Below are 15,889 nucleotides of genomic sequence, written 5' to 3'. Positions count from 1 at the left end.
AACTAGCACCGTTGATACCTTATTTGTATGTAAATAAGGTGTCCCCGTCAACAGTGGCAGATCTAGAAGTTATTTGGATCCGGGGCATACATATAATTTATCAACAATGTCAACAGGGGCATTTGTCAAAATTTTGAAAAAGTACACTAAAATTTTAAAAACCATGGTGGGCAACTGCCCCACCCTTTGTCCACCTCCGCCACTGCCCGTCAATGGCGGGATCCTATATTCACCATTATGTCTTACACCAGTTTGATCAATGACTTTAACTTTTTTTGTTTGCTTCAAATGCTTGTAATTTAAAAAAAAAGCTTCAAATCTTTTGATTTTGTCGTCTTTCAATTTTCATTTTGATGCTATAATCTGTAAGAGATCCAGTTTGTGCAGGAGGATTTGAAATAAAATATTAGTAAATTACAGCCAAATAATATAACATATATGAACTGCGACAATATTAGAACCCGAGGTATAGTATATATGTAAATGACTTGTTCATCATCCATTATAGTATTTTCAAACCGTAGTATACTGACTTGTTCATCATCCAGAACTGAAATGAGTAAACAAGAACGTTATTTAACCCAACAAACCACAGAAGCATGACGATTCTATAAACCCAATCATCATTACCAAACCACTGTTTACAAAAGCTAAGATTGGGTTCAAAGACAGTGACGCTTATTTATTGTTATGGACACCGGATATACACAGTCATGAGTGGAATCTTGGGGCTGTGTGATAAATATTTTCAGTTCAGAGAACACTGGTCGAGGCATCGATCCATAATAGCAGAGACGGTGCTGATAAACTCCTCTTCTGTTGTCTCTGGGGACCACATTGCTTCTGCATCATAGATGATTTGTTCGATCACAGATTCTTTCTCGAGTGTTTCTCTGCACATAATGCTTCCGATGGCGAAAGGTGTGAGACCCTTCGCAGCACCTTTCTTGAGAAGCATGGTGGAGATGCGGAAGACACGGGCGCATGAAGGCGGAATCTCCCAACCGTGGAACCTCAGAAGCTCAATGTCTTCCTCAGCGTCCAAGGCTTTGATGTATTCAAGAGTCTCTGAAGAGTATGGCTCTTTTGCTTGAGGCCAGTATAGCCACTCGAATGTGCAGTCTTCAAACTGGACAAATAAAGTTTGTTTTAGTCCAAATACTCAATATATATAAATGAAACGAATGTAATCAATCGCTTACCTTATTTGGAAAGCAATAGCCGTGGTCGATTGGTGTAAGCACGATCTGACCATCATTTCCATCTCGGCTAACCAAAATGTTACCACCGTGACGATCCGCATTAGCAAGCCTAATGTCTAGAACCGAGATCTTATGAACCTGATCGACAGGGAAGACTCCGTATCCCATATCTTCACAAGTTCCAACATTACTCACAAACATCTGCAACGAGCCAATCTTTGCGTTCTCTTGGGAGAAACTATAACCATTGGGATGGTTGAAGTCTTTGTGCAAGCATTTGACCATTGTTGTTGGTGGAACTCCAGCGAAACCGGGTTGGTCATGAGGAGAACTTCGTGGTCCAGTGATGGGATAGTCTAATAAGTAGGCTGCTACTTCTCTAAAAGCTCCTTCACCAACTTGTGTGCCTTTCTTTAAACCTTCCCCGTCGAGTGAAAGAGGTTGTCCGTGGGGATTGTTCACAGCCATTGGTTCCTCGTCTATTGGTTTAAAGACGGATACGTACTTGTGTCCGGATTGATCTTGCATGAAGTAAGCTCCCCCTGATCCATCAGATGATTTGATGGGGGCGTTTCCTTTCTCCAAGCCCTCTATAGTGGAGCTGATAAGATCTTTGAGAAGTGCTGACAGTTCAATCTCACGGTTAACAGCAACAGGCTCCACGGAGAAATTTTTAGGCTTTGCCAAGACTTTAGATGAATTTTTAATTAGCAAGTGAATCACATTCTCTCCGTTTTCACCATCTAATATGAGTTCATGGTGAAGATAATCTCGAGCTAGCTCTCGACCATCATAGAACAGCTTCTGCTTCTTCACAAAAAATCCCTTGATACTCTGAAACCTTAGCTTCACGGACGCTAGTGAATCCGACTCCATGACCCGCATCGGGTTCAGAGACTCGGCAATGTTCAGGAATATCAGGATTGGGTCGTCTAAGCTCAAACCAAACCGTCCGACAAAACCTGGAAAGTTGACAACTTCTTCCAGGGCTGGACATAGAGCTACACTAGCAAATGACATACCAAACTAATACAGCTTCTATTCTAAATCCTCAAGAGCTGGATTCCTTTGGAATGAATGAGAATCTCAGAACTCAAAAAATTTGTAATCTTGTTCCGTGTATACTTTAAAGAGACCAAGTTCCCTGCACGGATTCAGGAACTCTGAAAACAAAGGTTTTGTAATTCACATCTTTGCCAAAGCAATATCTCTCAAGGATTCATACTGAACTTAAACCAATCCCAAACCACCTTTAGGTTACCCTCTCATTCGCATTACCGCAAAGAACCTGAATGAACAATGACCAAAGGAGTCACTATTCCAATTTAACCACAGATTAAACAAGATGAAAAATGTTCAAATCAAACAAAAAAAATTTACCTTTACAGAAAGAAAAAAAAAGTTAATGTTAAATTCTCCTCTCTTGTATGGATGATGAACAAGTCTCTAATTTTATCAAATAACCTTTAGAAAGGAAAAAAAAAAAGGTTCAAGCCAACAACAGCCTCTGCTCTCTTGTATGGATGATGAACAAGACTCTTTAACTTTTATCTTAACAGACTCTATATAACCTTTGAAAACTTTTGGTCTAAATCCTATATAATTAGAAATCTTCATAAGCTAAAATTAGCTCAAAAAAGCATAACTAAACAACGGCCACAAATAAAGTTTCAGGTCAACGTCCTTATCGAAAGCCAAAACAGCCTGGCCTAATTAAGTTATGCAAAGATTCATTCATTTGACTAATTTGAAGTTAATTATAGGTTAGGTTAGTTCTCACACTTATACATCTGAGAGAAGATCTAGATATCTTAATCCATCATCAACGAAGTAACGGCTTCATACTGATACTAATCCATTGTTTATCACTAAATAGAAATCTCGAATCATCTTAACGAGCATCCAGGAACCTCCACAGAGAATCTAAGTTTCTACTCACCTTCACCGATCATTGAACAGATATAACTAATCGTTCATGATCGGAAGAGCATAACAAATCAATCGAATCTTCACAGAGATCTAAAATTAGAAAAATGGTTCATACCTCGGAATCAAAAATCCGTGAAGCGATGAATCAACCGATACGGAGATAAATCGAAACCGATTCGTTTAAAATCTACTCGTTGATAATTATCCGAGAATCTGGAAACTACCTTTATTCTTTTTCCCGAGAAAATTTCAGCGAGCGCGTTCCCAGAAGAGGAGAGAGATTACAAACAGTGACGAGTCATTCTTTGAACAGCAGCGAAATGTAGGGGGTCTATTTATAGGTTTTGACTTCGCTGACTTTTTTTTTGACGGAAGTTTCATGCCTTCCCTAACGTCGTGAACTCCTCTCCACGGCAGGATTACTGTTTTCGTAACGGACGTAATTGCTTACGGTTCAAGCAATTATATATGACCCATTGGGCCTAGGGGCTTAGGCCCTTACTGTTTTTCAATTTCATTTTTAGAAGAAGAGATTATTATTCATTTATTTAGATGCTGAACTTTAGATGTATATATAAACCCATAAATAATTTAAGATAAGCTTTAGTAGAAAATATATCTTCTTATTTGAAACTTACAAAACAATCTTCACAATAAGCTCGTTTAATTTTTTTGGATTAAGAAATTAGACAATTCTCTCAAGTCATTTTATGTTTTTGTCACAAAATAGCCATCAAAAAAAAAATGATCAAAGTAGTCTTTTTTTTTAATTTTGAAAATTTTAATATTTATTTTTTATTTTTAAGTCTAAACGCTAAATCTAAATATATTTTTAATTTCTAATAAAACTTATTTGGTCATTTTCTTCATTGACCGCTATTTTTCTGAAGATAAACTAAAAATAAACTATCCTTGAAAATTTTTCTAAGAAATTTGTTTTTTTTTTACAGCCATTCTATTACTCAAGCTTGAGATGGTCTGGGTAACCAAACCGGAATAGAACAATCAATTAAAAATAACTCCCTAAGAAATTTGTTAAAGTTTCTGTTTTACTTCTGTTTAATATATTACTAGGTTAAGACCTGCGCCTTGCGCAGGAATAATATTATATATAAATTATTTTTAATTATTATATATTTTTTACATATTATGAAATAATAAATATATATTCATTAATTAAAAATTTAGTAATTATTACGTATATAATTAAATTGGTATAAATACTTAAATAAATTTTATTAATCCAAACAAACACTTTTTTTATTTTATATGGTATAAAATTAAGTTTAAATAATATTAACATAGATATATAGTACATTTTTAATATTGACATCTGTTAAAAAATATTTTATACTCATATTATTTTTGATCATTTGTATTTCTTTACAACAATTTTTTTAAATCAATGATAACAATAAAAAATTTGTGGGATGTTTAATAGTTATAGTAATTAATAATTTTAAAAACATTCAATGCAAATTTTAAAATCTAATATTAAGTTGTCAATAATTGTTCAAAATGTTTATCAAAAAAATTCAAAGCAAATTCTAAATTAAAATACTTATGTATTTTATATGGTATATAATTTATTTTTAAAAAATATTAATAGACATATATATATTATTTATTAAATGAAATTTCCTACTTATGTAATTTTGTAATCATTTGTCTTTATAACATAAATTTTAAACCATGGATCACAAAAATTTCAATGTGAAATTTTTAACAACTTTAGTCATTTATATTTGTTTTTAAAAATTCAAAATATAACATATACAAAAAAATCTAAATTTTTATTATATAGTTACTGTGGTTGTTTAATTTATTTTAATAATTTAAAATTTTGAAAAATGATAGAGAATAGACTAATTTTTATCAAATCTTTGTTATTAAAAATCATTAATTGTCATATATATTTTATCCACATTAGGTAATTCCGTGATTTTTATTTAAGGAAACAATGAAGAACATTTATGATTAATTTATGGTTAGTTTAATAAAAAGCTTATTATATATTTATATGGACCAATATATTTTTCTAAGAATCCTAAGAATGATTATGGTGATGACATGTGGCTACAAAAATATGTTGAAATGTTTCTCTTTTAATATATAGGGGATTTTATTTATTTTTAAATAAAGTTATCAGATAGGACAATGTACCTCAAGAAATCAACATATTAAGATCTCGTGTAAATTATCATGCCCTCAATTTTTTCCCGAGATAGGGCAAATGGCTGATTCAATTGCTTGTTTTTTTTTTTGATCGAAACCATACTTGATTACTTAAATAAACATAGTACTTCACTCTTCCGCAGAGAGAGTTGTTAAGGGAGCGCAAGGCCGATTTCGCTAGAGTATCTGCCAAAGTATTTTCCACACCCGGAAGAAACTGAAAAGAGATAAATCTAAAAGAGAGTGATAGATAGTGAATATCAAAGGTATTCCTTGAATCCAAATATGGTTCTTTTTGGTGGCAAGAAGATCAATAAGAGATTTGGAGTCAGAGAAGACTCTGAGAGAATCAATGCCACGAGTAACCGCTGCTGATAGAGCGGCCTTTAACGCCAATGCCTCTGCTACAAAGGCTGAGGGAACTGCAAGGCGTTTTGCAAAAGAGTTGCCTGATGGTGAGGGCTGATACAATTGCTTGTAGAATGAGAAATAACACTGGAAATCCAAATCCTTACAGGTAACATCTAGAACTTTGTTTTAACTTGGGACCTTAAGCATCCTTTTAACTCAAAACCATATCTCTCTATCTTTGTATAGGGCTCTTCATCTTAAATTCGAGAAAGGAATAGTTGGTCTGTTGTTTTGTGATTTTGTGGAAACAAGGAAAGAGAAAGCTAGAATGGCATAAAATAGACAAAAGGAATGGCCTCGGTGCATCAAGGTGACTTTTTCTAAATGTTTGATTACTTGCAGTTGGTGCTTAAACAACTTTAACCGCTGCCTTAACAGATTTATTTGACATGTTTAACAACCTATTTCGTGGGAACTACCCGTCCCGTGGATCCCAACCCTTCACTTATAAATCCTCACTGACTCCATAATTAGGTTGTTGGTGCGTTTGGCGTTTTTCGAACTCAAGATTTCACTCTTTAACAACTTTTCCACAGAAAAAGTTGTCACCCTTTAATCTAATATGCTGTTTTTAATGAAATTGTTCAATACCAAATCTAATAAGAGAGGATTTGAAAGAAAAACAAAATCCTCTCAAATCGCTGATCCAATAAACCCCAATGATAGTATATAAAAACATATACCATTCTTGATTCGGCCCCTTTTTCAGGTGCTGAAAAAACACATATACTTATTTATAACTGTAATAGATGTTTTGTATAAGTTATTGTGTGATAAAATATATTTTCTAAATTGAAAAAATATTACTGTTTCAAACTTTTGAAAACATGTAGTTTTTAAGTTATATAAAATAATTGGGATATTAAACCAAATTTCTCAAATAAGATATAGTTTACTTCTATATCGTATTATCCCACTTGATATGCACATGAGATATACGGCGACGTGCTCAAAACTCCTAATTGAAATGTTATAGCACCAACCTGGAGGGGAATCTTTTTATCATTTATTTATTTCCTCTTTTTCTCGAGTTAAGCTGATAGCCTCTTTCTCTTTACGTTTGCATTTGTTGGTTACCTTAATTATATTTGGTTAAAAGATCGATCTTAATTCTTGCAAATGGAAGGTATTCAAAGTGCTTTTTTCTTGGCGCTGATGTGGAGGTTTTTCATTACACATCTTGCTAGTGCTCAAGGTCAAGTAGGTACTATAAGTCTTTGCGAGTAAACCATCTCTGCATTAAAATTTCTTGTCACTTTTCATTTGAATGTAAACAAAATTTACAGATAGTTCAAAAATACTTTAACGCCTTGCATTTGTTGTTTCAATGACTTCTTCTAGGATTCATCAGCTTGGATTGTGGAATGCCAAGTAATGAGTCTAGTTACACCGAATATTCAACCAGTTTGATTTATTCATCCGATGCTGATTTCATCCGCACCGGAAAAAGGGGAAGAATCAAAAATGACGAAATTGAATACTTGAAGCCATATAGAAACTTGAGATATTTTCCCGAAGGATCACGGAATTGCTACAATCTAACTGTTGTGCCGGGCGTAACTTATCTTATTAGAGCTGTCTTCGCGTATGGAAACTACGATGGTCTTAAAACTATGCCCAAATTTGATCTCCACATAGGCCCTAACTTGTGGACAACCATAGATTTTGAAGACCAACTTTCGGATATCAGTAAGATCACAATGCAAGAAGGTATCGTAGAGGAGATTATTCACATGTCAAAGTCAAACTATTTGGACATTTGTCTCGTTACGACAGGAACAACAACGCCATTCATATCAGGCTTAGAACTACGGCCCTTGAGAGAAGATAGTTACACTACTGAATCCGGCTCCCTGAAGCTCTTATTTAGACAACGCTTTATAAGTGATTTTGACGAGTTTGATCTTCAGATTCGGTAAGTGACTTTGATTTTGTTTGGTTCAACTATTTGCTCTTCAGTTATTGAAACAAACGTACCAGACAATCGTATTTCCTTTTGGGAAATACAAATAAGAGAATAATAAATTAGCGTCTTCATCTAATTTATATTTTTCCCCCATTTTCTCAAGGCAACCGTTATAGCCATAGTTTAATGTTAGTCGTCTTGGTTTAGTGTTACCTACCACGGTCCACAGATCATAATTCACAATCAAAATTTAATGTTCAACATACACGTCTGATAACATCATTGTGCCAGGTATCCATATGATGTCCATGATCGTAACTGGTATACAGAGGTAGAGGTAGGCTCTGATTGGACACAAATAAACACCACCCTCAATGTAAGTAGTTCCGATCCCTTTGAAATGCCACAACGTTTATTTTCAAAGGCTGTGACACCCAAAAATTCCAGTAAGCCGATAAAAATGAGCTGGTTATTGCGGAAACCGTACCACCAAGTGGATGCTTACCTTCACTTTGCTGATATCCAAGCCCTCCAGCCCAATGATACCAGAATATTTGATGTTATTTGTAACAATCATACGTTTTACACGGAATATAGACCTCTTGAGTTTATGGTAGAGACTGTACCTCTAAAATCTATCAATATGTGTGAGGATCGTATCTGCGCATTGGATTTGGCCCTCATAAAAGCTAAATCGTCAACTCTTCCACCGCTGCTTAATGTCGTTGAGGCTTTTGGAGTACTCCAACTTCCTAATTTAGAAACGGATGAAAACGACGGTACGTTAACTACATGACATCGTCTTTGTATATTCCTTGTTTTAATAATAGTTTATGTTATTTTAAATGTTATAATTGACAACTACAAACTTTGTATGGCAGTGATTGCAATCAAGAAAATCCAAGCTACTTATAGATTACACAAAATCAATTGGCAAGGAGATCCATGTTCTCCTGTACTGTACAAGTGGGATGGTCTAAACTGCAGTAACGCTAATCTATCTACTTCCCCAAGAATCATTTCTTTGTACGTAGGATCAGTCGAAAGACGCAAACCTTTCACATGTGATATTACAATGTGCATGTGATCTAAAATGTGCATTGCTCTTCAATCAGAGATTTGTCTACAAGTGGATTGAATGGTACCATATCACCTGACATAACAAATCTAAGCCAGCTACAAAAACTGTAAGTCTCTCATTACCTTTATGTTCGCTACAGCTCAACAGGATGCAGATTATTAAACTGTTCTTATATTGTAATAGGTGCAACATCATTTTGTTAGATTTTTTTTTTGAAACACATCATCATTATGTTAGATATTCTCCTCTTTTTTTTTTTGATAAAATGCTAAGTTATATAACCATTCCATTTATTTTCACGCACCAGGGACCTTTCAACTAATAATTTGACTGGAGGAGTCCCAGAGTTTTTCTCTAGCATGAAAGCATTAAACGTCATGTAAGTTGAACAAATATTTTTACATTTAAAACATATGAAAAAATAGAAAAACAGATGAATAAAAACTGATAGAAAAATTCTGTGTGGTTCATTAATTGGTTATGTCCACATGCAAAAAGAGAGATCTGGTTCGAAAACACAAAGTATTAATAGATGCTGACAATATTGTCCAGATTGTAATAGGATTAGAAAACACAAAAGTATAATTAAAAGGTATTTTGGTTCGAAATCCTAAGCTAATTGATTCGTAGGCTTTTGTGCAATATGGATGGGTAAACTAAAAACGGTATCCCATATTATAGGAAGATTATATACCGTTCGGAATTTCGGATCGTAGACCCTATATCTACTCATAGCGAGTAATAGCAATATTACAAAAATTAACCTTAGCATTAATCCTCCAAAGCAGATCATTTACAAAACTGCATCATCTCAGTGTCATATGTACCAAACTCTGTCTTTAGCTTGAAAACACTTGATACAATACACGATTTCAACAAGTCCAAAAATGCTTAAACGTGATGTGAAGAACCATCGTAGACTCGTAGTGATCATATCATCATGATTATCAGTTGTTCCTGCCTTTTATACTTGAATCCTGTTTACTTGAATCATTTTTTCATCTCATAGAAAATCAGATATTTCATCAATCTGTCTTGTCCTCTCTTTATGAACCTAAGTTTTGGCTAAATAGATAGCACTTAAACATTTACAAATATATTATTACTTGGTCATGATGCAGACCAAATAACTTACCAAGTCTCTACATCAGATTATTTCCTTACCAACTTTTATTGTTGCTATGTACTTTGATTCAGTAGTAGACAATGTCACATTCGATTGTAGAGTTGCTTTCACACCATAACTACCCAAGTAAACACATAGCAAGTCTTAAATTATCCGCTGTCCACATCATCTTTTTTTGGTCAAATTTAGAATAACATGTATCTAGGAGTGAATTATTGCCTCCAGAGATGAGGTAAACATCCGATGCACCCGAAGTTATTAAAAATTATCTGCAATTGATCATGATTAGACTGAACATGAAACCATATACCATTTAGGCATTGGTGGCTCAGTTCAGTTCCAACTCATCTCTATATTTATCTTAGAGCCAAAATTACCCCAATAGCTTTCTATTTTTAAAAATAAAATTGCTATTTTTTCTATATTTATGAGAAAAGGTAATAATATCTATTTTTTTACTTAGTATTTGGAGAAATGCTATTTTAGATGAATACATTAGAGTAAACTTCACTTCTATCATAAATTCCTCTATTTTAGAATAAAAAAGCAAAATACATTAAAAGTGGTCTAAGTGAACAAATATTTTGCTTTATATGATATACTTGACTCATATCGAAGTGTTTATTTATATTGACAGAGACTTGAGTTACAACAATCTTAGTGGCTCAGTTCCTCAAGCTATTCGTAACATGGAAAAGAAAGGCCTAAAGTTGATGTATGTTTCATTTTCCCATTAGTAAATTTTGTTTTTGTTTGTGAAGTTGTTTAATCCCCCATCCTATTTATATATTTAGTAACAAAATAATTATGTTCAATTAACAGTGTTGAAGGAAATCCAAATCTCTGTTTATCTTCTTGCGGAACTAATGGGAAACGAAAACGGAAAGTTTATGTCATCATTTTTGTGTCAATCGCTTCCATCGGTATTATTGCAGCTGTCGTTGTGCTTCTTATGATCATTTCCATTAATAAAAAGAAGACGCCACTGAAAGGTAAACGCCATGACATATAAAACTCTTCAATCTCAAATTTGGTTTGTGATGCGTGATCTTTGTTTCCCAGCGTTACGCCCGCCCATTGTGGCAAAAAAGAGAAGCTTTACTTTTGGAAATGTCAAGGAGATGACAAACAACTTTGCGAGAGTTGTTGGAGAAGGAGGGTTCGGTATAGTGTATCACGGTTATTTGAATCAAGAAGAACAGGTTGCAGCTAAAGTACTCTCTCAGTCCTCAGCTCAAGGCTATGAGCAATTCAAGGCAGAGGTGACTGTACCCGAAGTCATTTTCATCACTTCATATCCTAAGAAAGTTAGATTCACCTATAGTATTTTTTTGTTTTTGCTTATGTGGTTTGACAGGTAGAACTTCTTATCAGAGTTCACCACGTAAATTTAGTAAGTCTCGTTGGCTATTGTGATGAAGGAGACCACTTAGTCCTCATCTATGAATACATGCACAATGAAGACTTAAGGAAACTTCTATCCGGTAAATTGGGTTACGACATTTTCTTTTCATTTCTTTTGTTTGCAATGACAGCATTTCACGTTATAATATATGGAAATGTTTAAGACTTGGAAATGACCACACACGACTTCCTTGTACAGGGGAATGCGCAAGCCCACCTTTGAGTTGGGAAAATAGGCTAAGGATTGCTGCAGAGACTGCACAAGGTTCATTACTTATCGCATGTATCTTTTAATTGCAAACACTTCGGAGCATTGAATTTAAGCTTTTCTGCTTCTTTTTGTAAGCTTTCAACAGCAAAATTAGATAAAACTATTATGAATTCCTTTATGCAGGATTAGAGTATCTGCATATTGGCTGCAAACCACCAATGATTCATAGAGATGTCAAATCTACAAATATCCTCCTCGATGAGCATTTCCAAGCAAAACTCGGCGATTTTGGTCTTTCAAGATATTCTCCAACAGGAAGTGAAACTCACGTGTCAACAAATGTTGTTGGATCACCCGGCTATCTTGATCCTGAGTAAATTATCTTCTTGTAACAATATATTACTTAACTAAATGTCCTCTGCTTCCATTTTGATAAATTTTATATACTACAGATATTACAGGACAAATTGGCTGACCGAGAAAAGTGATGTCTATAGCTTTGGAGTTGTATTATTGGAAATAATCACAAGTCTACCAGTGATTGATCATACTCGTCAAAAGCCTCACATAGTAGAATGGGTGGGATTTAGGCTAACAAATGGAGATATAAGAAATATTGTGGATCCAAGCCTTGTTGGAGACTTTTGCTCTAGTTCTATGTGGAAGGCTCTTGAACTAGCAATGTCTTGCGTTACTCCTTCTTCGTCTCGAAGACCAACCATGTCTCAAGTTGCCAGTGAGCTGAAAGCGTGTCTTTTCTCCGAAAAATTACGAAAAGGGGGAACACCAGACGTGGACTTGAATAGTTTCATTGAACCGAGCATGAGCGTAGGCATTGAAGAAAACCCTGATGCACGCTAGTTCATGCAGAAAATCCAATGTGTTTCGAGTAAGAAAGAGAAGTTCTTCATGATTTTTTTTTTAAAAATTAAAAACAGTGTCCGGTGATCCAAATCAACCGATTAATCTGTGAGTTCCAACGATACCGACATTTGTAAATTCTTTGGTGGCCAACAGAAATCTAACTGCCGGTTTACCGTGTTGGTTCCCTCAAGTGCCACTACCCAAACCCCCCTTGGTTAAGAAGAGACCATGTTTATCCTTAAGGACCGTGTTTTTTTTTGCATGATGTAAGAAATATATCCAATTTCAAACATTATTAACGTATGAATTATGATAACAAAATGAAATTTATAACCAAATCCAATAGGCATTGAGAGATGACTTCTTTATCATGAAGAACCAAAAAGAAAAAAAAAAACAGAACAACAAAGTTTGTGAACATTACCTTTCACAAGCTCTTGTCAATAAACTCCCAAATCCTCTGTTCCATATAAACACGATCCTTAACCTTCCTCGGCATATGCCTCTCATCCGGAAATATCAACAACTCATACCTCTTCCCCGCTTCAACAAGCGCGTTCACAAGCCTACCCGTATGCCTAAAATGCACATTCTCATCCATCATCCCATGCACCAACATCAGCTTCTGCTCATCCCTCAACTTCCCCACATGCTCCATCACCGCGCTCTTCACGTACCTTTCATCATCAGGAAGGTCCATGTACTTCTCCGTGTAGAACGTGTCGTACCCATCCCAAGAAGTAACAGGAGCGCCCGAGACAGCGCATCTAAAAATCTCAGGGTACTTAGCCAAGAGCGTAGCCGAGAGGTACCCGCCGTAACTCCAACCGTATACACCAATGTGATCCGGTTTAGCTAAACCGTGATGGATAAGCCACTTGGCTCCGGTTACTTGATCCTCCGCGTCAACGTTCCCGCAGCTGTGTTTGATCCAAGACTCGAACTTGAGCCCGCGCCGCGCGGTTCCTCTGTTATCAAGCTTCCAAACCAAGACGCCTCTGCTTCTCAAGTACTGCGTCCTCATGTCGACCGTATTGATCCAAGAATCTTGAACCAGCTGGACGCTAGGACCGCCGTAGACGTTGATCATCGTCTTATAAGGAGGAGGACCGAACTTGGAGCTGTCTGGTTTGTAAACAGCTCCATACAGAGTCGTCTTCCCATCGTTAGCTTGTATCTGAACAAACTCTGGAGCCTCAAGTTGAAGCTGTTTCACTAACGGTAACGGAGATGTCTGCTCGTAGAGTATCTTAAGCACAGTCCCATCGCTCAATGAGCAAAGAGTGACACGTGGAGGAGAATCAACCGAGTCATGAACGTCGACAAAGTTCTTCATCTGGTGATCAAGCACAACGATGTGTTTCCCTTTACCATGAGTAAGCCTCAGAGACCGAGACGCATCCTTAGCTTCCAGCTTTGTGCAGTAAAGATGAGTCTCAAGCGGTCCATCGAGAGTTGCAGTGAAATAAACCAAAGACACTGACTCATTTACCCCTGCGATTTGCTCAACCATCCATTCACCGCTAGTAACGCCCCCAAGGCAAGTCCCATCAGAGTTATAAAGATACAAATGTCTAAAACCAGTCCTCTCGCTAGCCCAAATGAACCCTCCTGACTCCAGAGGGGTAAAACAGTCATGTAATGTCACCCACGTATCAGACTCTTCTGTTAAAAGTATCTTTCCTTGACCTGTCTTTACATCAAAGGTCATGATTTTGAGTTTTCTCTGCGACCTGTTAAGAACCTGCACCGTGAGGACGTTCCCTGGCATCCAGCTGACTCTACCGAGATACTCGTTTTCATTATTGGCTCTTCCTCCGCAGACGAGATCTATCCAGGTTGTCTTCCCGCCACCGGATGAAGAAACTACGCCGAGACGGACCGTGGAGTTGAGAGCTCCTGCGAAAGGATAAGCGTGGTCTTCTTGCGCATCTGCGCCGACCGAGCTCTTCCCCTGATGCATTATTCTGAACAACGGTATCTGTGAGGAGTCGACTTCTGTGTAGGCGATGAGCTTGCTGTCTAATGACCACCAGTACCCGTTCCTCCGGTCCATCTCTTCCTGAGCTATGTACTCAGCTAGACCATGCGTCTGCAGCAACAAAAACAAATCACAATTATTTTGAATACCAAGAGGTTCAGGGCCTAATCCTCCAGACAGACGCGGAACCACATTAGGCCATGATTAACCCGGGCTCTTATGTGGGTTCTTAGCTTCGGCTAAAACCCGTTTCTTAGCTTTTAACTAAGAAAACCTAAGAACTGTCTCTTAAATAAGAGATATAAGAGTCGGCTCTTAACCAAAAAGTGTAAAAATAAATGTCAAATCATGAGTTAAAACCCGATATTAAGAGCCCAGGTTAATCATGCTCTTATGTAATATTAGTTTCGTCCCAGCGGTCCAAGTACATGTTCTACGGACAAGTGAAACTAAATGAGACCAGAAGAACATTTGGTTTTAGCTTACCAGAGTACTTCCATTGGCACCGTTTGTTAGCTGTTGAGTCTGGTTTTTCAACAGATTGAGGACATGCAACTCGGAGTCTTTTACGTATGCAAGGAGTAAGCCATTGGGAGAAAGACGAGGATCAATGATTGGAGAAGTGGGTGAGCTTGGAACTATGAGCTCTGGATTTGGTGATGAACAAAGATCCTTCATATACACCTAAGCATGGTCACAACAAGTGAAGTTACATTATCTCAAGATTCAACAAAAAGAATGTGACAGATAAAGAAATAGGAATAGGAGAGTGAACCAACCCCAGCAGGTAAAGGCACGACAATGAATTTCATCTTCAAGTTAGTCTTGACCCACTCATACCGAGTCACTCCTAAGCCACGCTCCCGCAGCCTCTCCCTTCTCAGCTTCTCCTCCGGCGAGATGTTGCTCTCATCAACTCCACCATCAGGAGGACTAAACACAAGACTAGATTCTCCTTTGTTCACATCAAAGGCATACACTCTCCTATTCAAATTCTCTTCGGGGCTAAACAAGTAAGTGATCAGAGAGTCATCGGGGCTGAAGCTGACTGCCGTTGGAGCTACGTAGCCAGGTAAAGGCGCCTGAACAATATCTTCTACCTTGAAAATAACGTCCTCCATAAAAATAACTCTCACAACAAGCTGCAAAAACAAACCATCACAACAAGCTTTCTTGATCTCAAAAATGATTTTATATTGACTTTGACCTCAATGCCAACAATCTATCAATGATTCAAAAGGATACATCTACAATTTACATAAATCTCTTAGAGAATAAATATATAACTGATGTATAATAAAAAAAAGGGTCAACAGATCGAAACCATACGGAATGAGATTAGAGTTGAAGTTGGTGAGAAGAGAGAGTGGATGAGGAACGGATAAAATACCGAACCGGAGATAGGAACTGATACTGCTATCTGGGAGATTGAAAGAGAGAGACAGGTTCCTCTCTTCCGTGTAATGACCTGAATTCAACACGCTTCCTCTGTTTTTTGTCAATTTGTATAGTTTTACTTTTAGGTGTTTTTCAATTATTAACTTCACAAATATTAATTATCACCGCTCTTTGTTGATTAGTGTATTTTTACGGTTTAAC

General features: G+C 36.5%; 3 protein-coding genes across 6 annotated transcripts; 1 reads left to right on the top strand and 2 right to left on the bottom strand.

Annotated features, from left to right (window-relative positions):
- Positions 1–508: 508 nt before the first annotated feature.
- On the bottom strand, positions 509–3,457 carry LOC106366015 (phosphatidylinositol 4-kinase gamma 3-like). Of its 4 annotated transcripts, none has more exons than XM_013805554.3 (4): positions 3,247–3,447; positions 2,583–2,666; positions 1,203–2,490; positions 509–1,129 (listed from the first exon to the last, which is right to left on the bottom strand). In XM_013805554.3, exons 3-4 carry the CDS (start codon positions 2,220–2,222, stop codon positions 749–751), a joined length of 1,401 nt encoding a protein of 466 aa, XP_013661008.2. In that variant the 5' UTR covers positions 2,223–2,490; positions 2,583–2,666; positions 3,247–3,447; the 3' UTR covers positions 509–748. The 4 variants fall into 4 exon arrangements, with proteins under 4 accessions (XP_013661008.2, XP_013661010.2, XP_013661009.2 ...); XM_013805556.3 differs by having other exon boundaries at positions 3,356–3,432; XM_013805555.3 differs by lacking the exon at positions 2,583–2,666 and having other exon boundaries at positions 3,356–3,457.
- Positions 3,458–5,658: 2,201 nt separating this feature from the next.
- LOC106364070 (probable LRR receptor-like serine/threonine-protein kinase At4g20450) lies at positions 5,659–12,612 on the top strand. Its single transcript, XM_048740208.1, has 12 exons — positions 5,659–5,761; positions 7,059–7,632; positions 7,915–8,402; positions 8,505–8,649; positions 8,739–8,810; positions 9,012–9,083; positions 10,468–10,545; positions 10,653–10,822; positions 10,893–11,092; positions 11,188–11,314; positions 11,434–11,499; positions 11,629–12,612. The coding sequence occupies exons 1-12, from the start codon at positions 5,659–5,661 to the stop codon at positions 11,820–11,822; spliced, it is 2,289 nt and encodes a 762-aa protein (XP_048596165.1). The 3' UTR covers positions 11,823–12,612.
- LOC106366014 (dipeptidyl aminopeptidase 4) lies at positions 12,577–15,810 on the bottom strand. The gene is made up of 4 exons (XM_013805549.3): positions 15,620–15,810; positions 15,070–15,432; positions 14,777–14,974; positions 12,577–14,401 (listed from the first exon to the last, which is right to left on the bottom strand). Exons 2-4 carry the CDS (start codon positions 15,409–15,411, stop codon positions 12,737–12,739), a joined length of 2,205 nt encoding a protein of 734 aa, XP_013661003.2. The 5' UTR covers positions 15,412–15,432; positions 15,620–15,810; the 3' UTR covers positions 12,577–12,736.
- Positions 15,811–15,889: the final 79 nt, after the last annotated feature.

This window comes from Brassica napus, chromosome A9 (genome assembly GCF_020379485.1).
Source record: "Brassica napus cultivar Da-Ae chromosome A9, Da-Ae, whole genome shotgun sequence".
In the NCBI taxonomy this organism is placed as follows: Eukaryota; Viridiplantae; Streptophyta; class Magnoliopsida; order Brassicales; family Brassicaceae; genus Brassica; species Brassica napus.
This window is presented reverse-complemented; position numbering and strand designations above follow the sequence as displayed.

Bases quoted from the DNA above. Each gene is read 5' to 3' on its own strand.
- LOC106366015 (XM_013805555.3), bottom strand. From the start codon at position 2,222: ATGTCATTTGCTAGTGTAGCTCTATGTCCAGCCCTGGAAGAAGTTGTC. The intron at 1,130-1,202 runs GTAAGCGATTGA...TTATTTGTCCAG, and splicing joins GCTATTGCTTTCCAAATAAG to TTTGAAGACTGCACATTCGA.
- LOC106364070 (XM_048740208.1), top strand. From the start codon at position 5,659: ATGCCACGAGTAACCGCTGCTGATAGAGCGGCCTTTAACGCCAATGCC. The intron at 10,546-10,652 runs GTATGTTTCATT...TTCAATTAACAG, and splicing joins AAGAAAGGCCTAAAGTTGAT to TGTTGAAGGAAATCCAAATC. The intron at 11,315-11,433 runs GTAAATTGGGTT...TTCCTTGTACAG, and splicing joins CTTAAGGAAACTTCTATCCG to GGGAATGCGCAAGCCCACCT.
- LOC106366014 (XM_013805549.3), bottom strand. From the start codon at position 15,411: ATGGAGGACGTTATTTTCAAGGTAGAAGATATTGTTCAGGCGCCTTTA. The intron at 14,975-15,069 runs GTTGGTTCACTC...GACCATGCTTAG, and splicing joins TCGTGCCTTTACCTGCTGGG to GTGTATATGAAGGATCTTTG. The intron at 14,402-14,776 runs GTAAGCTAAAAC...TTGTTGCTGCAG, and splicing joins GTGCCAATGGAAGTACTCTG to ACGCATGGTCTAGCTGAGTA.